Raw genomic sequence first — 23,325 nt, forward strand, 5'->3', positions numbered from 1 at the left:
TTTTTTCTTTTTCTGATCTGGGTCACAGCATATAAGGAGGAATAAAATATTAATTTACCATATATAATTAGTGTAGGAAAAAAGGGGAATTTAATATTGATCATCAGTGGGTTAAGTTAGTGGATTCATGTCGATATATGATGATCTGATCTTTACGTTTTAATTTAACATAATGCATGCTGAGGTGGAAAAGTTGTATCCATCGGTCAAAAGATTTTATTTGAAATGGATGATCCTTTAATTTAATTAATTTAAAGGCATACGCGAGTACACATGACATGATGATATCTTAGCTGGCTAGCTAGCTAGTTTCTCATTAATGCATTAATGGGTTTGCATATATGATCTATATATATATATATATAGGTTCTCTAAAATATTATTCTTGGATAAGATCATTGGGGTGTACGCACGTATGTTGAACGTGATGATCAACTCCCTGATCAGTAAATTACTTGGATTAATTGATCAGCTTCCTGAAGAATATATAATTAATTACCCAAAAAAGGGAAACACGTACAAGTACTGTCAGTTGAATCTGGTAATTCATGAATATATTCAAGGTCAGAGTAATTAGTTATAATTGAACTGGATATATAATAGATATATATAGCTGATAATCATGCAATTATACCTTAAATTATAATAAGAGACCGGTATATATAATATGCATGTGGTCATTAGTGATATATATTATACATATTTATATATACATACACATACATATATACATACGTGTATATATATACATATGGCCACGGATGTAAATAAAATTAAGCGTAAAACTTAATGCTTTGTAAATTCCAAGATCTTGACTATCATGATTTTCACAAACATAAATATATAACATATCGGAATCCATAGCGATTTCTTCAATTAATGCTTGATCTGAAAATGTGAAATTTTTCGGGAGATAAGTTTCTCTCACTTGACCCTTTCTCTAAATGAAAAGTCACATTTACTTATAAATGATGGAAACCATACAATACTTCTTAAATGGGTAGAGAGAGGACCTATCTCCTTTTAGTAACAGCCAATGGTTTAGTAACCATCACTCCACTTCCCATCAAAATATGGAGAAAAAAAAAGAAATTACCTCTCTAATCGTATCAACCAATATTCTAGAGATTATATCAGATAACTTCATTTTAACATGAGACTAAAAGTCATACACGTGTCACGTGGGACATTAAAAAATATATCTAACAGTGGAAACCCAACTCATATCTGGATGGGTTTCTATGTCCACTTGTTCGTGCATGTCTTGTGGATATCATTGTCGCTCATCATATATATATATATATATATATATATAGCCTATCATCATTATATATATATATATATATATATATATATATTCACCAATATTGATCTTCTTTATATATCATGCATGATCTCCACATGATATATATATATATATATATATAATATCCTACGTGTCAAGCTGGAATCCATGCTCGTTTAGTATAGTGCATATATAATTGGGAGATTTAGGGGATCAATACATATATATAGATATAATCAATCCAAAGTAATCTTTTTTCCCGCGTCTTGCAGAATCTGCATGCAAGACCCACATCATGTCCTAGCTTGCTCATGGTCAATGATCCCCATATGCTGACTTCTTGACCCAAATAATAATAATAATAATAATAATAATAATCATTATCACTCATGTCGATCGATCGAGCGAACAAGTCCGGTCATGTCATATCATGTCTACTATCGCTTTCTAATTAATTAATTAATTAATCTAAAGTAATTAATTTATAAGGTTTTCAGTTTTAATTTGCTTCCCAATACCCTTTGGTTTTTCAAGCAAATAAGGATCAAAACATAATTTTATGCAGGTTGATATGACTTCATTAAACAAATTCAACCCATTTTCTACATACATACATATATTGTCATTTAAGAGTGGTGGCACAGAATTTATAAGATCATTACTTCGTTAACACATACGTATATTTGTGAATTTTTACATTAATTGAATTAATAGATTAATTGATTAATATATACTTTTATTTATGGGAAAAATTCACACCGATAACTTATTTATGGACGAAAAGAAGAAAAGTTCAGATACGTACTACTACGATATGCCGAGTATTCGTTTGTTTTGCGAGCCTGTGAGACTTTAATTGTTATTAACTGGGCCAAAACCTAACCCCATAGCTGTGATGAGCCCACGAACATCTTAAGTCTTTGGATGCTCTTTAAACCCAGCCCAAATACCAACACTTAAAACTGCACTTCCTTTGAGCCAGCCCGGCCCATTCCAGCTCATATCTACACAAAGTCCTGATCCTCCCTCTCAAAACCTCTATAAAACCAGGAGCTTTAAACCCTAGTGTTACTGTATCAGAGCAAAGCCGGTGCCACCTTTCCCTACTCCCCCTCCTCGCTCATTTCCCTTTTTCGTCGATCTATTTGGTAACTTTGTTCGTTTGTCGATCTGTGCTCATTTGTGTCTGACTTTTGAGTTTCTGTGCGTTTTATATATTTATATTTCTCAGATGTAAATTCCATTCTGAAAAATAAAAGAACTATTTAGTCGCATGTTGTTTGTATTGAAAATTCTTTAGGTCAGTGTGTAAATTTGATGATTTTATTCTCTCACGTGGAAATAAATCTCCATCAACATATATGTGAATTAGTATATGCGAGTGTGTGTAATTAAGCGTATACAAGCATTTATATGCGGTCATGTATGTATACCGCATATGTGTATAACAATTTCTTTTGTGCTCTTATATTAAGGTTTATTGGTGTTAGTGAATTTGTGTTTTTGGGTGCCCCTCATGTTGTGGGCATAGTGATATTTCTCATCTCCATGATGTGTATTTGAAGACTACCCCTAAAAGATCTCGTTGAATAATCAAGGCTGGAGTCTCAAAGGGGTTCTTTTTGCCAAAACCCTACAGTGGGAATTTGGAAAGAAACACCAATGAGCCCGAGAATTGGCATATTCTAATGCCATAGGCCTTTGGTTGGGGAGTTTTTATACTCATCTGCGGAGCTTGTGGTAATATCATGTGTTTGCATCTGTAGGGGATCTATATACTTAGGTGTGTTAACTGGTGCAATGAAAAAATATTACTTTAACTACCAAATGTGACTCCATGCCTTTAGTTTTGGAACTCTGGAATTGTTAAGCAACAAAAGAAGCTTGATTTTTTTTTTTCTGTATATAAAAGTTTGGATTATTTTCAGTTTAGAAATGATTTATTTTTATTCATTTCTGAAGATTTTGTTTGGAGGAGTTCTTATCCTTAGTTTTTTTAAGTTGGTCCCAACTAGATTAATTTATCCACATGTGCGATCATTTTTATTTGACCTTTTGTGATAGATTGAATTTTGTTTTGTTGGAAAATATATAATTGAGTTTCTTGAGCTTTGCAGATAGTAATACCAAAAAGAAATCATGTCTCATCGCAAGTTTGAACATCCAAGACACGGTTCTTTGGGTTTTCTTCCAAGGAAACGAGCCTCCCGCCACAGAGGAAAAGGTTTTCTTTGATATTCAAGATATAATTTGTGTTCATTTGATGCGTTACTCCATTGATCCACTTATGAAATTTGGAAGTTATTAGGTGTCAAAATATTGTGGGAATTTTGTCCTTGTTGCTGTTCTGAATGAGTTTTTTCATTGGGGGATTAAATATCTTCTAACATTGCTTGCAACCTGAAATTAACCATTTCTTCATAATTTCTAGTCCCTTGAGTCCTTAAGGTGGCAAATTGTTGATAATGACACTTGTATACTTTAAGCCAAAGTTTGTGTTTCGTTTAGTTGTGGCTCTCTTGCAGGCAAATAATCAGGATGTTACATTTCCAGTACATAATCCTGGTCCCAATTTTCCATTTCATTGCAGAGTTGTCAATAGCTATGCCATTGGGTTCTAATAATTGATTGCCCTTTGGTTTCTTTGCAGTGAAGGCCTTCCCCAAAGATGATCCAACTAAACCTTGCAGATTGACTGCTTTCCTAGGCTACAAAGCTGGAATGACTCATATTGTCAGAGAAGTTGAAAAACCGGGATCTAGTGAGTTTCCCTGTTGTTTGTTTGATTCTACTAGAATAGAAGGAGAATGTGTTTATTCCACTAAGACTTCAGTAGAGACAATGTAGTAAATGTAAACCTATGATAATATTTAGATCTTTATTTCCAATTTTCTTTTCACTTTCTTAACTTTGTTTTGTATACTGGAAATGCTTTGAAACTCCAGTCAAACTTTGAGCAGACAAAATATCATGTTTTTGCTGTCTAGAATTTTGCTGGTTCTCCATGTTTAATTTGTCTGTGAGGTGAGCAACTTGAGACTAACTAAGAATTTCATCAAACATATTTCAAAATAATAGCATATATTTGTTTTCTTTAGAATTGCTTTTTGTTTCATTAATGATCTGCATTGTATTGTAGCTTGCTTTCTTTATCTTTCGTTTCAAGTAAAAATTCCTGCGCTCCTATCTTGCTTATGTTTCGTATCTATTTTACTTGTAAACTCAGACCCGAGTCATTTTATTAGTTTATCTCCTAATGTCAAAAGATCAATTTATTCTTGTGGAAAAAAGTCATTTAAGAATGCCTTTCTCCCCAGAGCTACACAAGAAGGAAACGTGTGAAGCAGTAACTGTTGTAGAAACACCACCCATGGTTGTAGTTGGTGTTGTTGGTTATGTCAGAACACCACGTGGTCTTCGTTCTCTAAGCACCATTTGGGCCCAGCATCTTAGTGAGGAGGTTAAGAGGAGATTCTACAAGAACTGGTGCAAGTCCAAGAAGAAAGCTTTCATCAAGTATTCCAAGAAGTATGAAACTGAAGATGGTAAAAAAGACATTCAGGCACAGTTGGAGAAAATGAAGAAGTACTGCACTGTGATTCGTGCTTTGGCTCATACACAGGTACATTTTTTTTTTCCTCATCTGTTGATGTCTCAAACAATCTTTGACTCAAGTGGCTTAATCTGACTAATCTCTATTTTCCGAAGAATTATTAGGTACTCTTGGAGTTTGGATAATGTGGTACTCCCATCCTAGCACATATGCCATGTAATCAAAATTGTCTATCTAAGCATTGATTTTAATTGACTTATCCTATGATACAGTGGGAGTACCACGTGTCCACACTTCGGAAGTACGTAATAATTACTCCTATTTTCCATTGATGCAATTCGCATGTAGATACCTCATTCAGAAATAAGTCTCCTATATATTTGTTCTTTTTGTTTCTGGATGTTGATGGATTTCTTTCATTTGATTTTATGCGGTTAAATTGCAATCGATCTTTTCCCCTTGGCATTTACAGTCCACACGCTACCATTATGAGCTCCAGTTATTCTGTTTTCAGTAGTATTTACATGCAAATTATCAAAGTCAACCTCATGGATGCATTGTCTTTCCTTTCTTATGTTTGATTTTTTAGATAAGAAAAATGAAGGGACTGAAGCAGAAGAAAGCTAATTTGATGGAGATCCAGGTGAATGGTGGAACTGTTGCCCAGAAGGTTGATTATGCTTATGGCTTCTTTGAGAAGCAGATTCCAGTTGATGCTGTTTTCCAGAAAGATGAGATGATTGACATAATTGGAGTGACCAAGGGGAAAGGTTATGAGGGTGTTGTGACCCGTTGGGGTGTCACCCGTCTGCCCCGTAAGACCCACCGTGGGCTTCGTAAAGTAGCCTGTATCGGTGCTTGGCATCCTGCTAGGGTTTCATTTACGGTTGCCAGGGCTGGACAGAATGGTTACCATCACCGTACCGAGATGAACAAGAAAGTTTACAGGCTTGGGAAGGCAGGCCAAGAATCTCACTTGGCCATGACTGAGTTTGACAGGTTGGCTATTGGTTTTTCTCATCTTTCCTTGAAATATCAAAATCCAATTTTAAAGAATCTCTGCCCAAATTTTGTTCTGACCTTCAATATATTTATATATTTTTCTTGATGGCTGTTGGCTCCATGTTCCTCCTAGTGACAATTTGGGTCGTCCCTTCTAGTGACATCTAGTCTTCGTATTTTCTTTTTAGGACTGAGAAGGATATTACACCAATTGGAGGGTTCCCCCACTATGGTGTTGTGAAGGAGGACTATCTGCTGATAAAGGGCTGCTGTGTTGGCCCCAAGAAGCGTGTGGTCACCTTGAGGCAGTCGCTCTTGAAGCAGACGTCTAGGCTTGCCATGGAGGAGATTAAGCTAAAGTTTATCGATACATCCTCCAAATCTGGGCATGGTCGGTTCCAGACAACTCAGGAGAAGGACAAGTTCTATGGGCGGGTCAAGGCTTGATTTTCTGGCTAATAGAAAGAGATCTATTTACCCTTTATTCATAAATTATGAGTTTCTGTAGGCTTTGACCGTTGTTTTGAACTCTTATAGGCATTGGGATTTTGTGACTATGATGTCTGGGAGTCGATGAGTTTGCTTTTTGCCACCCCTATCAGCAATTATTATGGATATTAAGCTAATGATGCTACTTGGTCTGCCCTTTTTTACAATGATGCCTTGAGAACATTGGTTGGCTCCCATATTAGCTCAGGTGATGGATAAACCTTGAATCTGAGTTCTTTATATCTTTTTAGATAAATTCGAAGAATTGTTTCCAACTTCTTCAACAAAGAAAAAAAAATCAGGAGTTATCATTGATGATTATTTAGGTAAAAACAACTAAAGAAAGGCATTAACAACTATCATTTCTCCAAAAGATCGTACTCTGCCGAAGTCTAGAGCTTCAGGTTCAGATGTCAGATATTGTAAGGTTCAAAGTCTAGAGCTTAAGGAGTGTGAATATGTCAGATACATAAATCTCGCATATTTATGTCTCTTTTACTTTACATTGTAAGGTTCAAATTTAAAACATCTAAATCCGAAAATCTCGTTCAGGTAAGAAACCAAGGACTGAACAGGCATGATATCTTCCTCCAAGCTATTGTAGGACTCACGTGACATCCTGGCTACCTCAAGGATGGCACCAAATGAAGTATAGATAATGTTTTTTTTTTTAAAAAAAATTATTTGTATTAGTAATTTAAAAAAAAAAAATACTAAAAAATAATACACAAATGTTTTAAGAAAAAAATTACTGATCGGTGGAGTATCATTTTCTTTTTATTTATTTATTTATCTTTTTGTCCAACTTAAATAATGAGTTGAAATAAAAGTTAAAAATTAAATAAAATATTATTAAAATATATTCTTTTAATATTATTAGTGTTTTGTAATTTAAAAAAATTAAATTATTTATTACGTAAAATTTGTAAAAATCATTAAAATCAAACTGGTTCGGCGCATCACAATCTGTGACAGATTTTCGTATTCTGAATGGGACCCCATAAAAACCAACACCCAAATATGACAGACAACACATGTTCACGGGCACTCGAATTCACTTTTCCAAATGAGCACCAAGACTGGAAAAAAGAGTACTTGAGATCATCGGAGAACTATATATTTACCGTAATCATTGCTATATTAGCCAATATCTTCTATTTCTTTCTTATTTGGTTTAAGAAAAACTATAATTAATTATGTCTAAACTTGTCAATTTTCTTTTATTCAACCACAACCATCATTTTTTCCAGCAGAGAGAGAGAGAGAGAGAAGAGAGAAGAGAGGGAGGGGGGGCACATGCATAAAAAGTGAAGGGTCACTCGTAAGTGAGCCAAAAAGGGAGAAGGCAAAGCCATGAACGTGGTAAAGAGGTAAGAAAAGCATGGAGTTTTAGTACTGCTACCATTTTTTTTCCATGCAATATCATCAACTTGCTTACTAAATTTGCTTGAAACTCTGAGAAATTTGCTTGCTAAATTGTTGGGAAAGTAAAAGGTTGCTTGGGGTGGAGACTTGGGTTAAAAAAAGAAAAGAGAAAGGAGAAATATATGCTTCAATCAAATCTATTTTCAACCTCTTCTTTAGCGTGCTTTCTTGTCATGGGGCCCTTCTCTTTTAGAAAATGTCTTACATGGAAATGGGGAACAATCATCTTTTTTGAGGGGACCCTTTTGTATGAAATGGGTATTGTTTATGCGAAATTGAAAATAAATACAGGTTCATATATCTTGTAAATGCATTCTTGTTATTACAGAGCATGTTCTTAGATGCTCCTTTTGAAGTGAATTTGGAGTTTGCCTTTTATCCTTTAGTTGAGGCCGTGAAGGAAGAGTCTCAATTTTATCTGTATTTTTTTTTTTTTTGTGGCTTTGGAAATTTCTTTTTGGTGTTGTATTCTTTCTAGTTGCGGTGGCTATGTAGGGTATCAATTTAGCATTATGGACTTGAGTTATTTTCCTCGCTCGATACTAAGATCGATAGAAGAAAGACACGGGTTCTGTAACATGAAATGATTCTTGGATGAAAATGATGTTTCTTTCAGACATTAAGAAGTAACTCTTTTCGGGGTAGTTCAAGATGAGCTTTCATATCATTCTGAGACACGGTGATTGTCTTGTTGAATAAAGAATCTTACTCGATGCATTTTAGGCAAGGAGCCTCTCTCTCTTTCTCCCTATAGGGTGGTTTTAATCATTCATATTGTAATTATTGCCCGTTTCTTTATTAAATTACTCAGATTTTTATGGTAAAGGATTCCGGCTTATTGGAAATGCTGGCCAGAGTGTGTGTGTGTGTGAGTGAGAGACAGAGAGAGGCAGCATGCGTTTAATTGTTAATTTGCTAGAAATTTAGTTTCGCAAATAGTGCAGTTGCTGGCTTTAGTGTTTCTGACAAAAGTATTCCTCTGAACAGGTTATTTTAAAAGGAGTAAGAGAATAAATGTGGTCTATACCAAACCCTTTTCTATCCACGTTCTTTCTCCGCAGACCCATTTCTTTCTTCTCTTGAATGATGGCTGTTCTGTTACTGCATAGCTGTAAGGCGTCTTACATTATTCTCTCTCTCTCTCTCTCTCATAATTATTCTATGTTTTCTTTCTTGAATTGCTGATTTCTTCTTGTTGTCAGATGTGTAAGGATCAATACAATACCTAATTCCATGTGTAGGGATCAATCCAATACCTATTGAGTGCCACTGTCGAGGAATTCTATATTAGTCTACACTGATCTGTATATACCTTCCATCAGCCTTTGAGATTATCCTAGTCTAAACATTATGTAGCGGCTTTTTCTTTCCTTGTGGCTTCTTTTCTCGTGGTAGATTCTATGAGATTATGTGAGATACTGCCACCTTTCCCATGATTACAACTGAATGGCTAAGTTGGATATGAATTGGCCAGGCCCTAATGCTATAAACGAGACCTTTAACACTAACATTACCCACGTCGTGTGTACCTTATAAAATGTATTAAAATCCACTTAGAGATAATTATAACCATAAATTTTTTTGTTAAAAAAGTAATAATGCATATAATAATGTTTTCCCTATTTATTTACAAGTGTTGTTCATTATTGAGCAGGTTTAAAAATCATCACATAAATTAGTCCCTACCAAGAGCCAGATGGGTTAATGTTGGTTGATTGGTTTGGGCTGGAAATTACCACCTCAACAAAATTTAGCACCTAAAGGTGGCTACTTTTAAAAGCGCTAATAGGCCAACCTTGTTTTGGCTCCGTAGACAGTAAGGTCCATTCTTTTGATTTCTTTAAGTTTGTTTCTTCAGACAAGGTATAGTATTCATTAAGTTAGGCATCAGGGTCATGAACATCAAAACGAAAAAAGAGAAGTGCCACTGGGATTATCATATAACTTTGTCTTTACATTTTCTATTGGGTATAAAGCTAGCTGGGTTGAACTGCATTCTCTAAATAATGCATTGAGAAGTGTGGATGTCTTGGCAGGTAAGCTATAGAGTCGGCTAAAATAATGGCCACTCTTTTGTCACAGGACCAAAATTTGAGGCTTCCTTTCTACTAACAGGTTAGCTTGCATTGCAGCAAGGGTTGTGATATGTGAATCCACTCGTCATTGCAACAAAAGAATACTACCATCAAGGATCTTGATGCAAACTCTTGCTAAGTAATCCATTGTCTCAGAAGTATTCTTGTCTACCTTCCATTGGCTATTCATTTCTTGCTTCCGATGAATTTAAAGCTAGATCCTCATACTCTCCATTCAAGTTTATTAGTCTGTTACATCAGTTGCCATTGTACTCTCGCAGTTCATAGCATCTTGGAACAATAAACTGGGGATAAGTAGAGCAAATGGTACTTTTCAAAGTTATTGTTATTTGGAATCAATTAAACTTTCTGATCTTCTGCAACTTCTATTATAATTCATTTTAATCATCCTCCTCATCTGATAACAATTTTATCATTGCATGAAAATAAATCCTGCTATATTTTTTTTCTACATTGCATTTTGACATGAACAGAGATCAACCTAATCCCAAAGCGTTAATGTGAGCCCAAGTGTTTCGCTAGATTGCATCATTTACATTGGAATCATCATTTTGTGAAAGCAGCTACTGTTGTGGGAAATGTTGTTGTTTTAAATTGTCCGATAATGAATTATGTACTTAAAAAAGTGGAAATTAATATGAAAATTTCTATATTTTATTGGGACATTGGAGTGATCTCTTATAACAAATGCTTAAAGGTTCTCTGCTTCTTGATTAGAAATTCTGTCCAGCATATGTGATATCTCTCTCTGATTTTTTTTTTTTTTTCCACTGTCAATCTTGATATTTTTGCTTTATCATTTGTTTCAGGGCTAGTGACTATTTGCATATGAGCAAAGATACTTTTATCAAAGAATCAACAGTTGCAGCCATGATTGAATTAGCTTCAGTCCGAACAATTTAGCTCCTTAGCTGTATTTCCTGCCCCCTTTGGCCCTCTTCAAAAGAGGAGAGAAGAAGAAACAGATATTCTAGCACGGTAAAACTATGACTGAATTTGGCTCTGAAAGATCAAAGCCATGGAACATATACACAAGTTCAGACCCAAGCCCATCTCAAACTGGAGGGAATCAGGAAGCTTCATGGAAAAGCTTTGGAACATCCATGAATGCCATTTCTTTTGGTTTTGTTGCCACTGCTATCTTGATATCAATGTTTCTTATCATGGCCATTTTTGAACATCTGTTCAGGCCAGGTCCTTTTTCTTCACCTGAAAGTCTGGCCGACGACTCTCCTGAATCCAGACCTGTAGAGAAACTTCGCAAAGAAAGAGTGAGTCTATCTCTATCCCGTCATGCTTTCAATGAATTTTTATGCAAAGCCGTTTTATGTTGGCTTTTCTTTCATGATATATCCATAGTCCAATAGGTCTTGTTGCATTGCCTGCATTTTTTCTCTTTTCTAAATAATCCTTGAATTAATTAGTTCTATTTAGCAGTTTATGAAATAAATTCTGGCTTTTCTAGTGCCAAGATAGCATTAGTTCTCCTATTGTTCAATCAAACTACTTGTCATTGGAAGATATCCATATCTTCTATGCTCTCCCATTGGATAGATAGCTACGAATACGAAGAAAATGGATATCAACCTTTCCTTTCTGATTTTGGCGTAGAAACAAACACAATGGCAAATGAGATCATCAAGATGGTCTAAGTATCTTGTTTCGAGTAATGGTCTTATCATTTTGCTTCAAGAGAATCAAGGCCTTTTTACTCCAAACAAATTCTCCAATCAGTTTCTTGTGAAGTATTTAAGAATGCTGTCATTCCTGTAAGTTTCCTAGATCACAGTCAGAAAAGGAGAATTTACAGTCTAGTCTTTCCACCTCTATCAAATGTTTTTCAATTTAATAGTCCAATCTGACATGGAGAGAACTCGTAACAAAATTTTGGTTTAGGGGGTTAGTTGTCACGAATCATAATTTGGAAATATGTTCGAAAATGAGGCAGTAGTTTGAGGTTGATTGGAATTTACATACATACATACATACATACATACGTATAAATAATTTTGGTGAGTTTTGTAACAGGTTTCTGCATCGTATGCATCTGACTTCTCAGTGTTGATGCCAGGACAGCATTGTCCCACCTACATTGCACAACCTGCTCCTCTCCCTTGCACAAGGGAAGGGATTTATTGGCCTCCCCATGAACATAATTTTGTACATCCTTAGTATATATTATACCTGACCTGCGCTGAAGTGAAGCATCACAAAGTTCCAATGTATATTTACAACTTTAATCAATTCCTTGATCATCTAAGTTGAGATGTTATTATATCTTGAAGTCTGTTTGTTGCGAAATCTGCAAGCATGTTGGATTTTTTGGTAAACATTCCAGAGGAATGTTGGTGAAATCAGATCTTTCTCCTCTTGTCTACTCTACCTCTTAAAACCTCCTTCAAGTTAACATATCAAGCATGAGCCAAGGCTAAATATCACAACTTGCTTCTCGGTCACAACATATGATTCTCGAAGCACAAAAGTTTTGATCCTGTTTAGCCACATTATTCACTCTCTCCTTAGATATGATTTTAAAAGAAGAAAACTTCAAATTATTAAAACCCTAATTAAGTTGGTAGTTTTAATCTCAAATTACTAGTCTTTTGGTTTACAACACGTGCCTTTAATAATTCATACACATAGCACACGTCTTCAACTAGTTTGTTCTAAAAGAGATGTAAAAGATTTGTGAGATTTGCTTAAATGACTTGGATGAGTAGTATTACATTTACTTACAAAAAACTTTATTCTACTAGTTTTCTTTTAAAATTCAAAATTTGAATTTCAAATATCATAATCTTAGCATATCGATAGCTGACTGACACGTGCAGAAGTAAATTTTTTGTAAATACATTTAACAGTTTTCTAAAAGTGAAAGCCTATAGTAACATAGTCAATACAGCATGGGAAAAAGCACCTACAGAAAGGAACCATCCAGTCGGCTACACTACGTACCACAATCTCGAGTGTAAATTTAGAGAACAAGTTTTTTCTTTTAAAAAAAGAAAAAGAAAAAAAGAATGCATTTCATTTCATGCACATTGTTGAATGGCTTTTCTGTCTGACCCCTTCATTTTAATCACCCACATCTATGTTCTACACCCAACCCGGGATACCTAGCACGCACACAGGCCATCACTTAAACTTATAGCCCCCAACTTTTGCAACACCCAATACTCGACGTTGAGCCCTTGCCCGTGTGATTTTATGCCGCTTTGCCTTTTTGTAATAAGCATCTACACTAGAGAAAGAAACATCGTAGTTGGAAATAAAGAACAACAGACGCCTCTAGGCTTCAAAGCTTATCCCGTCCCCCTCCATCCATCTTCCCCTCCGTTCTCCTTCAATTCCATCTATTTCCTACGATAGATGGAGGATGCTACCTAAGTTTCACTGTAACTCCCATCTCTACATCTTTTTTCTTCTTTTGTCCACTATGGATTCTCAACCACTTCTTCGTCCGGTAATATTACAGTCAACAGAGAATACTTAACCCGGAGAGAAATCCTGCCTTTCTCAACAAGTAGTCTGGCCCCCGAGACGATCCAATAGCCAGGAGTGTCCTGCGGCCCCCTCACCATTTCTGTCGCATCAACAAATTTCAGAAGCTTCGGAGCTTGAACAGGCGAAGGAGGTCCTCCAGGATAAACAGCAGAGTTTATGTTCACATCGGCCAGCCGCGGAGGTGCCTTCTGAGCTGTTGTGAAATGATGGCTGATCAGTGTTGATATAAGTCCTGACTTTGGAGCTAACCCTGGAGATCCATCCCACTCCGGACGTTTTGCAATCATAGCTCCCACAACGGTTGAGAAGCGGAGTCTCAAGAAGAGAATATTTTTAAATCCATGGTTTTCAACCTGTAATTGGGCCCCAGTTACTATTGATAGATCTTCGTCGGACTCCACAGGAGCAGTGCAGACATGAGAGAAGCTCTTCCATTGAACTTTCTCATAGTATCTATGATTAAAGGAATCTTGGCGGAAGTTGGCACTCGGATCATCCTCGAGTTGGAAGATTTTGGGAAGAGACAAGAGGTGCTGCAAATGGATAGCCAAGCGATTACTCCTTTTACCTTCTAGATAAAGCCGGAGACCCGTCACTGGCCTCTTACTCACATCAACCTTCCATGAAATAAAGGGAAAAAAAAATACAAACAAGTTATGGTTTTCAGCAACACAAGAAATGAGTGCAGAACTTTGTATACTAAATTTGAATTGTTTGTTCTTTAGGAGAATTCTAGGACTTGTCTATGAGTGCAGTGTAATATGGATTATCCACAACAGTCTCCAGTTACTCCATCAAACCAGACAACAACCCAGATTTGTTCCTTCTCTTGGATTTAAAGATAATATAAGTTAATAACATGTGTATAGTCGCTCAAGTTAAAGTGGAAAAAGTTATATAAAACTTGTATGTGCATCCAATGGAAAAACAGAAATTTGACAAGAGAAGAAGCTTTACTGGAGTGGTGTTCACATAAAGCTTGGGGCCCATTAAGCTAAACTGCAAAGATGGGCTGCTTTGCTGCCTCCGTTGTGGACCAAGTGGAAGGTCACTAAACACAGGTGCCCATTGCCTTGGCAGCTGAAAGTCCAGAAATTGGTGGAGCTCTTCAATTGGAGGTTTATCTGCAAGAACAAAAGCCAGACATAGAAAAACTATACAAATTATTTTCTTTGATAAGACAGACAACTAAGAACAATGCTTTCCTAGTTGTCCAGCTAATGTTTCAGGCAGAACATTTATTGAAGCATTGTTTATCCATTGAAAATACCAAATATAGAAAATAACCCTGAGTTTTATATTGGAAGAAGAAAATAAAGGCTGGATCAGATCTCAAGAAGAACAATATGTCACTTAATTTCTTAAACAATTTATCAAAGAAAACGGGGGTCTGAAGAGCTAACTGGAAGAGATACAATTCCAATCATTTAAGAAATCATAAACTAAATATACACTTCTCTGAAATAAGATGACCAAACTACTAGAGAAATGGCATGGAATAATATGACTCAGTTTCTTGAAAGCAATACACAAATGCAATATATAGATGAAAACTTTAGAAGGATCATGTTTACATCGTAGATAAAGATTTATGGCATGGCTCAAGAATCCACTCCCTGGGACTCCATTCAATAGAGAGGTGATTGGGATGAAGGACATTGAGATGACATCAGGCTCGGACTGGACAGTTTGTAACCACTCATTATGAGATAGGTGTCTACTATCACTTCCACCTCTTCTCTTGCAAATGCTTCGAATATCCTGTGATTAAACTCATTAAACAAACACATACAAATATAAACAATACCAAGAGGAATATTGTTTCAGAATTCTTTAGCAGAGTTCTTCAACTATGCTATCAAGAACATTATATGGTAACAAACCTCCTTGCGTGAATAGGAACTCGATGGACTGATATCTGCAAACCTCAGACGCTGTTCCCTAATTTCAAACTGAAAATAAAAGTGATTAGCTGAGTTACCTGAAAGGAGAAATCTCCAAAATAGGACTGATATGGCTGAAAAAGTAGTTTGCAAAAGAACAGACAGCATTAGAAGGTTCTTACGTGTTGGACAAGAAAGAAATTCTAGCCACAACTATAATATACGAGCACAGACTATGAAAGGCCAAACTACAGTCATGAAGATGAGTATTACAATCTTAAATATGCATCATTCATGTGTTCGTTTGTGCCACAGGGGCGCCTAGGGAAGAGGAAAAAAAGTGGGTGGTATGATAGGGAAAGTGATCATCATGATGTTTGTCGTGGTAAAGAAAGCCTTTAGGATTCATTGATTTAGGGCTTGAAAAGATTGAATCTTGGTGGCTAAAGGAGGTTTTAGAATTTCATCACAAACCTTTTCATTCTGGTAAACTCGTTCAGAAACCATGCCATTTTGTCCATTAGCATCTGAAAATCTTTTATCTGCCATCTCCTTCAATCTTTTCTGTACATCAGCAGGTTGCAGAGTTGATGAATGCTGCTGCTTCACATATATTACATCCTTCCCTCCCATCTTTATGCTAACAACAACATGGGTACCGAATGTGTTGATAAACCTGGAATGATTGAAAATGTCAAAAATGCATTCCAGTTCTTACACTTGTATATGGTGCGTTAAGATCAAATAAAAATGAAACATATCAGAATAAAAATGAAACAGATCATAGTGTACTGAATATTAACAAAAGTTAAAATGAAATTTACATCCCTTGCACTTGTATAATCTTACTTTTCTTTTCCTTAAATCAATTTCACTACTTAAAAAGAAATTATTAAATCAGTTACACTACACTACTTTACCATTGCCATTCGGAACCAAACAAACAGCAAGATAAAACTTGGCTATTCGACTTGTTATCCTACTGATAGCATCATGTCAAAATATGATGATTTTTAAGGTTATAAAGCAAACATAACCTCTTGCTTGCAAGCAACTACTAATTGTAGTAGACAGTTTTATTATTATTATTTTTTATTTATTTATTTATTTTTACTTGTAGAAAAACGTCTAGTAGCACAGGCTATCACGGCCTTAATTCAACGAAAAAAAAAAGTAAATCAGAACTGCTCTGGATACTAATTCAGAAAATAAAAGCTTTAATTTTAAAACACAGCCAATAAAAAGCTAACAAAAGAAGACTGGTTTATACAGGTTTTAAGCAGGAATTCAGCCTTCAGACAGTTAAAAAGTGTTACTAAATTTCTCAGATAACAAACCTAATTATTAGTGGGGAAATTTTATATATATGGATACACATTGGCTCTTATTATTTCAGAAGAACTATGCAAGATGAGATAAATCCACAAAAATTAATTTAATTATTAGTCCATGTTATTGAGACTAGTCAAAACCAATCACCGTGACACCAACTCATTACAATGTCAGTAGAATAATCCTCTATAATCATTGTTGCAGAGGAAGAGAGAGCTACTGCATTTTGCTCTAACATTAATGCATAAATGCTGGCCAAACACATACATTATAAAGTGGTCAAAAAAGCAACACGTATTACCAGATGGGAAAACGATCCAATAACCTCGCCAAGATTTCTACTAACAAAGGAAAATATATTCCTACATTTGACATTGGTAGAAAATGGAAAGAAGGATTAAAATCACACGTTCTGAACTATGGTTCTATTTTATTTGACCATTTCATACGACTCTTATACAATAAACTTCCTCCTCAATAATCGAGAAATCAAATACTAGCATTCAGCGACAGAAAGCTTTCAAGAGTAAGCTTGGCATCGGAGCAACAACAATGCCATTGCTTGATTAAAAACAAAATTAGGTAAAATAAAAATCTCACCTTGCCAAGGCAGATGGATCCCATGATGATGGGACAGCTTTCATAACATGATCACAGAATACCATCTGGGATTTTTCCAATGCAACCGTGTAGAGTGTGATGAACACCCCATCAAAAGCAAGAGTCTTAGTGTTGGCTGCATCTTTCTGCCAACAACCCGAGAATTCAAACATGGCATTGAAGTGCCCCGAAGGAATTTTTCCAGTCAAATTTATATCCTGGTTGAACTGCTCTGACATCTGTCACAGAGAGGGAGAGAAACGTGTCAAGACACCCTACAATTGCAGACAAATTTGGTCCCCTTTATCACTTGTTTTAAACGTTGATTCAGCAACATATTTCTCAGGCAACTCCACGCTATCATAGTGAATATCAGGGTTTAAATCGTTCAAATAAGAACCACAGGGACCAAATTCACAAGAAAAAAAAAAAACTCAAATTGTACTTTAGCCAAGACTTTATGATAATATGCCTAAAGATTCTAAGCAACAAAAAACACAACTGACTTAAGAAACCACGAATCAACTAGTTTTAACCATAGTGCTGCATAACTTATCAAGAAGTTAGTGAGGGAACAATACCTGTTGGAAAGAGAGGACGTCAGACCTGAACCGTGTGCGTTCCCCCTTGTCACATTTTATTGATTTGGAGACATTTGGGAGTAAAATTCCACCAGGCAAAACAATCTCGCTACCCCCATCTTCATCAATCTCAATCAACCGTGAACGTTTCGAATCGCCTTTACAGTACTTGAGCCTCAAGTCTTCTGATATATCATATCCACATCCGATCGACCCAATTGCGATTTCAGCAGCTTTTGGAGCTGGAAGCTTTAGCGCCATTTACTCTATCATCTCTATTCTTCTTCACTTAAACAAGATTCAACCTGCACATACGGTTCCGATTAAAAAAAAAAAAAAAAAATCAGCTCAAATTATCAAATGTTAAACATTTTAAAAAATAAAGCAGATCCAAACCGCACGAAAGAGTTGAAGACATGCAATTTTAGCTGAAATTATGGATATATCATACAAGTTTCAGTATGAAGCGGATCCAAACTGAAGAAAAAAGTTCAATTTTCCATGTTCAACTCAAATTAAGCAGATTTCAGGGGAAAAAAAAATTTCCAAGCTCGACGCATAGTTCAGTAATTGCATATTAAGCACAAACTAAGCAAATTTCACACATTTATAGCACATAGATCAGATATAACAAAGACATTTTTTTTTTTCAAGCATTAGATTGAAGCAGGAACCTCAATCGCTTCACTCACAAATGGCATTACGAAGCATCGAGACCCTTGGCTCGAGGTCTGGAAATTTCGAGGCGAGTTTAAAGAGAAAAAAGAGCCCTAATGTCACGTAGAGACGGGGAGAGAGTGTTTGTGTGCGTGGGAATTTGAGAGGGTAAATACATGATTTTGGTTTGGTTTGGTTTGGTTTGACCAAATTTAATTTGAGAGAATGGAGTGTGTCTGACACGTGCGAGGATGTGACTTTTACGGAGGCATTAAAGTCAAAAGTGTCCCAAGTTTCAACGCAGACCATTCTAAAGTCACCCATAAACTTTAACAACGCAAAAAGTCTTTAGCCAATCACGGAATACAAAGCTACGCGAGTATTGGTATTGAATTAATCAAATATTTTTTTATTTTTAAATTTAATAAATATCATCTATATTTATTTTATATTAAATTAATTAAATTATTTTTATCTAAATTATAAGTTACAATAAATCTTTTTTTTTTTAATATGAAAAGAATTATAGCAAATCTAAATTTTTTTTTTAGGTTATTATATTATAGATATGAGATTTTTATTCATATGAAATTTTATCATATATATATATATAAGATTATTATATTATAGATTATTAAATTGTAAAAATGAATATGAATATGATTGTTAGAGGTTATTGAAGATTATAAAAATAAAGTATAAATTAATTAAAAAAATATAAATAATAAAAAATAATAATATTTTATTATTATAGAGAGTGTGATGACTAATCCAATATAGACTTCAAGTTTTAAATGGTTAGATAAAAGTAAAAAAATTACATATTAGTTAAAATTTAAATAATAGAATGGACAATCTAATACTAATGTTCTAAATTTGAATTTGATTTTAATTATTTTATTCACATTAAATCTTGATATTGAATTATTTATTTATTTATTTATTTATTTATTATATAATAATAAAATAATATGAAACGAAAATAAAATGAAATGAATTTATTACAAATATAAAGTGTTATCATGCCAAGTTGCCAACGACATATTGAATTATTCACAGTGGCTGTTGGGCGGAGGGGGGAGAGTTTTGAGCTTCTGAGCAAGCGTGGCTTTTGGGCGGTAGAACGGGTTCCGAGCTTTCTAACAGTATTTTTAATTTAGGAGTTTGGATTTTAAATTCATTTCAATTCATTATTAAAAATTTTTTAAATTTTAATATAAAATATAATAAATAATTTAAAATTTTTAAATAATAATATTATTAAAAAATAATATTTTAATAATATTTTATAATTTCAACCAATTCAACGTATCTAAACGTAACATTAAAAACCAAAGGACGGAAGAAAAAATAAAAACGACCACGTGAGCTGGATAGTAGAGCAGTAATTGAGAGGAAGTCACACGTGTATAACTTGCTACATGTGATGTGACGCATAATCTCTAAAATAAAGCACGTGGCTTGCCTAAAGCTAGCTACTTCAAAATAATTCAATGGCTAGCTTGGATTTCAAATAATTTATTAATAAAGTGAATTCATTCGGGACGCATGCATCATCTGCGAAAAGGACACATTTCAATTTACCACTAACTCACAATCTTAATTCTAGATCCACAAACTCCGGGTCTCATATTTGTTTATATATTATTTCAACAAAAAAAAAAAAAAAAAGACTTATTTAAAAAAACATCAAAATAATATTTCTTATAATCATATTTTGCTTTCATTTAAAGAAAAAATACCAATAAAAATATATATAAAAAAAAGTTTAATTGATTATGTATTTATATATATACTGTGCTTATTTCTTGGATTAAAAAAAATATTCCTTGAAAAAAACAACCAAAAAAAAAAAAAAAAAAAGGTCTTCCACTATTATTATTATTATGAAATCAATATATACCTCCAAATCTACTACGTTGCTCTCACCCGCATCATGTCTCTAGCATGTTTCCAACAGCCTCTTATCTTAATTCTTATTGCCCATCCTAGCTAGGCTTTTCCCTTGGTCTCTCCTTATAAGGACATTCATTCTTTATCTTATCCTTTAAAATATATTATCAAAATTTATTTTTTTTATTTTATATAATGACTTTTACAATATATCATCCATCAATTTATCTATTTTTTTTTATATCATTTAAATATTATTTTTTATTCTTTTTAAATATTTCATTTCTACCAATAAATTTACAAAATCCAGATATTTTTTTATATTTACAATTTATTTTTATATACAATGTAAAATAATTCAATCCTATACGCATAAAACAAAAATATATAAGCCAAATAAAAATTAAAAATAAAATCAAATATGAAAAAATTGGTTTAAAAATAATTCCAAAATATTTTTTAGAAGAAAATGAAATATGTGTTTTAACTGATGAATAATAAAAAGAATTTGCTTATATGATAAAAATCAAAGTAAATAGAAATGAGAGAGTAAATGAAATATTAACAATAAAAAAATTTTTACAGGATGAATAGTACCCGCTACATGTAGCGGAGTACTGTAGCTAAATGTATTTTACAATTCATTTTACATAATCAGATGGAGCTTCTTTTTGGATCAATTCTTCGAATTATTTACATTTTTTGTATAATTGGGAGTGTTCTAAGAAATGTCTCATATATGTGTATATTTATATTAATAGTAGAGATTAGTACCCTTGCTCAAAGATGTTCATGATCTGACTTCTCTGTACTAGCCGTCATAGTACCTAGCTACTTGATGCTGCTCAACCCTCGCGTTTAGCCAAAAAAAAAAAAAAAATGAAGGGTTATTCGAAGATGAAAGTCATAGATCACAGCCAGAAATCCAGATCCATGGAGTTTTCGGATGTTTCAATTTCATTTCCTCATGATCAAACCTTAAAAACCCACCAAAAACATGATGATCACTAACTCATCTGAAGCCCAAGAAAGCAATCAGATCAGCAAGGACAGCAACAGCAAGAACATGACGGCCAACAACCAAAAGTGTTTATCAGATCATGAGCAAGTTGATCAAGACGAAGCCGGAAACTATAAGCTGGAGAGGTTTGGCGCGGTACTGAGCAGGAACTGCTCAGTTTCCTCAAACTCTGGATTCCAGTCTGCAGTTAAGAGGGCATTGTCAATGAGAAGATCATCGTCAACAGTCTCCGAGAGGTACTGTAGGATCCATGACCAGTCTATGACACTAGCATCCCCCACTACTGATCATGATGGGGACAATACAGCTAGGGCGTCAAGAAGAAGAAGATCATCAATGGATCCGAAGAAACACAGACCGGGAGGCAAGATCCTTAAAGCCTGTAAGCGCCTTTTTGGACTGTAGCTTATCTTTTTTATGTAATATTTAATTAATTAGCGGATCGACTCGACCTTCTATCTGTTGCAGCTAGACAAGTCAACCAAGCTATATATTATGGTTTCATGATAACCTTTTTGTTATGCCCAAATCATGATCATGAGGTGCTTTTTGTTTTTGTTTTTTAAGTTATTGTACTTCGATTAATGCATGAGTTCTGGGGAGAGTTTTGTATGCATGGTTTCATGTTTGGAAGAATTTTCCTTTATGCTTTTTGTTTTCCAGATATATATATATATATATATATATTCTAAATGATTGGACTTCGATAGTGAAATTGTTGAGTACGGCATTCTTATTGGATAAATAAGAAAAAAAAAAAAAGAAAAAAAAAAAGAGATTTAGATCAAATAGTGTAATTAATTTGGCTTGCATTATTATTAATTAATTGTTGTATGTTTTATTGCAAGTGTACTAATTACTTTTAATTGATAATGTAAAAGTGGGTCTAAGAAATAGCTTTTGAATGATACCATTATATCTTACTTTCTCACAGTTTAATTTGAATCTTGATGGATAAGTAGTAAAGCTGTTTAATTTAATTCTATACCCAGGAATTTGAAATTTATAAGTATAAAAAGTAATATTATATATCATACTCTCATATTATTTTAATCATATTAAATAATATATGACACATTTATTACCATTTTGATCTAATAACATATCATCCAAATGAGTGAGATTGCAATATTCATCGATCTGCGTTTAAAATGACATGATGTGCACGAAATTCATTTACTTACAATCATCGGTACTATAACGATGGAGTCCCTTAATTTGCCAATTTATAATGTATCCAATCGCTTTCATTTTCTTATATTTTGTTCTAACTTTATTATTATTATTTGAAAAATGCTTCTCCCACAGAAGGTGGCACCGATTACATTTTTTTATTTTTTACTTAATTGTTAAGTAATTATTTTAAAATGAATATTATTATTTTTTAAATATTTAATGAATTTAAAAAAAACTGTTTGGAAAAAAAAAAAAAATAGACAAGAGTTTTTACCTCTTCGATGGTTGGTTTCGGTGGACTCCCTTGCGAGTAGCACCGTCCTTATTATTTTACTTAAGAAAAATTATAAACGCAATCCACTTTGTGCACCCATTGCGCACCCATCAGGACTCACAAAATGAAAATTTATTTCTTCTTTCCACCCATGGCAGATCTGAAGCCTGGACTTCTTCGTCCCACGGATTTTGCTAATTTTGCTGATGAGCCTGTACTTGGATTCATATTTTTTTTCATTCTCAACAGAATCATAAATCAATCCAAAATCAGTTGATTTTCCACCTCCAAAACAAAGATCAACTTTGGGTCTCTTCTTTCTACTACCTGTGACTTTCTTCTTGGACGATACTTCAAGATCTGTTAGTGTAAGTTTCTCAAGTTCCGTGATTTTATTTTCCAAAAGCTTGCTTTTCTTTTCCTCAATGGATTGGAATCACTTGTCTCAAGAGTTTTTGGAAACAGGTACAGATAGGCCTAAAAAATCAAAGGCAACTTAACGATCCTTGTCATTTTTTTTTTCCCACTAAAAGACTTAGCTCGCCTGGATGGAG

The 23,325-nt window shown here is 34.2% G+C and overlaps 4 protein-coding genes and 1 long non-coding RNA gene across 11 annotated transcripts; 4 read left to right on the forward strand and 1 right to left on the reverse strand.

The window, feature by feature from the left end:
* Window positions 1-2,335: 2,335 nt before the first annotated feature.
* Window positions 2,336-6,488, forward strand: LOC121257210 (60S ribosomal protein L3-2). Of its 2 annotated transcripts, none has more exons than XM_041158145.1 (6): window positions 2,336-2,402; window positions 3,401-3,509; window positions 3,936-4,046; window positions 4,603-4,907; window positions 5,428-5,837; window positions 6,029-6,488. In XM_041158145.1, the coding sequence occupies exons 2-6, from the start codon at window positions 3,425-3,427 to the stop codon at window positions 6,285-6,287; spliced, it is 1,170 nt and encodes a 389-aa protein (XP_041014079.1). In that variant the 5' UTR covers window positions 2,336-2,402; window positions 3,401-3,424; the 3' UTR covers window positions 6,288-6,488. The 2 variants fall into 2 exon arrangements, with proteins under 2 accessions (XP_041014079.1, XP_041014080.1); XM_041158146.1 differs by having other exon boundaries at window positions 2,338-2,457; window positions 3,395-3,509.
* Window positions 6,489-7,141: 653 nt separating this feature from the next.
* LOC121257213 lies at window positions 7,142-9,961 on the forward strand. 3 transcript variants are annotated; one of them, XR_005939174.1, is made up of 3 exons: window positions 7,142-7,699; window positions 8,742-8,865; window positions 9,409-9,961. It is a non-coding gene; the product is annotated as an uncharacterized LOC121257213 (long non-coding RNA). The 3 variants fall into 3 exon arrangements; XR_005939176.1 differs by lacking the exon at window positions 7,142-7,699 and adding an exon at window positions 7,706-8,045; XR_005939175.1 differs by lacking the exon at window positions 7,142-7,699 and adding an exon at window positions 8,484-8,610.
* Window positions 9,962-10,659: 698 nt separating this feature from the next.
* On the forward strand, window positions 10,660-12,127 carry LOC121257212. Its single transcript, XM_041158147.1, has 2 exons — window positions 10,660-11,121; window positions 11,879-12,127. The coding sequence occupies exons 1-2, from the start codon at window positions 10,837-10,839 to the stop codon at window positions 12,020-12,022; spliced, it is 429 nt and encodes a 142-aa protein (XP_041014081.1). The 5' UTR covers window positions 10,660-10,836; the 3' UTR covers window positions 12,023-12,127.
* Window positions 12,128-12,680: 553 nt separating this feature from the next.
* LOC121257214 (MACPF domain-containing protein At4g24290-like) lies at window positions 12,681-18,604 on the reverse strand. 4 transcript variants are annotated; one of them, XM_041158148.1, is made up of 8 exons: window positions 18,443-18,604; window positions 17,751-18,055; window positions 17,170-17,408; window positions 15,712-15,913; window positions 15,238-15,306; window positions 14,929-15,115; window positions 14,312-14,478; window positions 12,681-13,971 (listed from the first exon to the last, which is right to left on the reverse strand). In XM_041158148.1, the coding sequence occupies exons 2-8, from the start codon at window positions 18,009-18,011 to the stop codon at window positions 13,285-13,287; spliced, it is 1,812 nt and encodes a 603-aa protein (XP_041014082.1). In that variant the 5' UTR covers window positions 18,012-18,055; window positions 18,443-18,604; the 3' UTR covers window positions 12,681-13,284. The 4 variants fall into 4 exon arrangements, with proteins under 4 accessions (XP_041014082.1, XP_041014084.1, XP_041014085.1 ...); XM_041158150.1 differs by having other exon boundaries at window positions 18,425-18,582; XM_041158151.1 differs by lacking the exon at window positions 14,929-15,115 and having other exon boundaries at window positions 15,238-15,295.
* Window positions 18,605-21,297: 2,693 nt separating this feature from the next.
* On the forward strand, window positions 21,298-21,726 carry LOC121258853. The gene has a single exon (XM_041160380.1). The coding sequence runs from the start codon at window positions 21,298-21,300 to the stop codon at window positions 21,724-21,726; it is 429 nt and encodes a 142-aa protein (XP_041016314.1).
* The last annotated feature ends 1,599 nt before the right edge of the window (window positions 21,727-23,325 follow it).

Source organism: Juglans microcarpa x Juglans regia, chromosome 3S, assembly GCF_004785595.1.
Source record: "Juglans microcarpa x Juglans regia isolate MS1-56 chromosome 3S, Jm3101_v1.0, whole genome shotgun sequence".
Classification (NCBI taxonomy): Eukaryota; Viridiplantae; Streptophyta; class Magnoliopsida; order Fagales; family Juglandaceae; genus Juglans; species Juglans microcarpa x Juglans regia.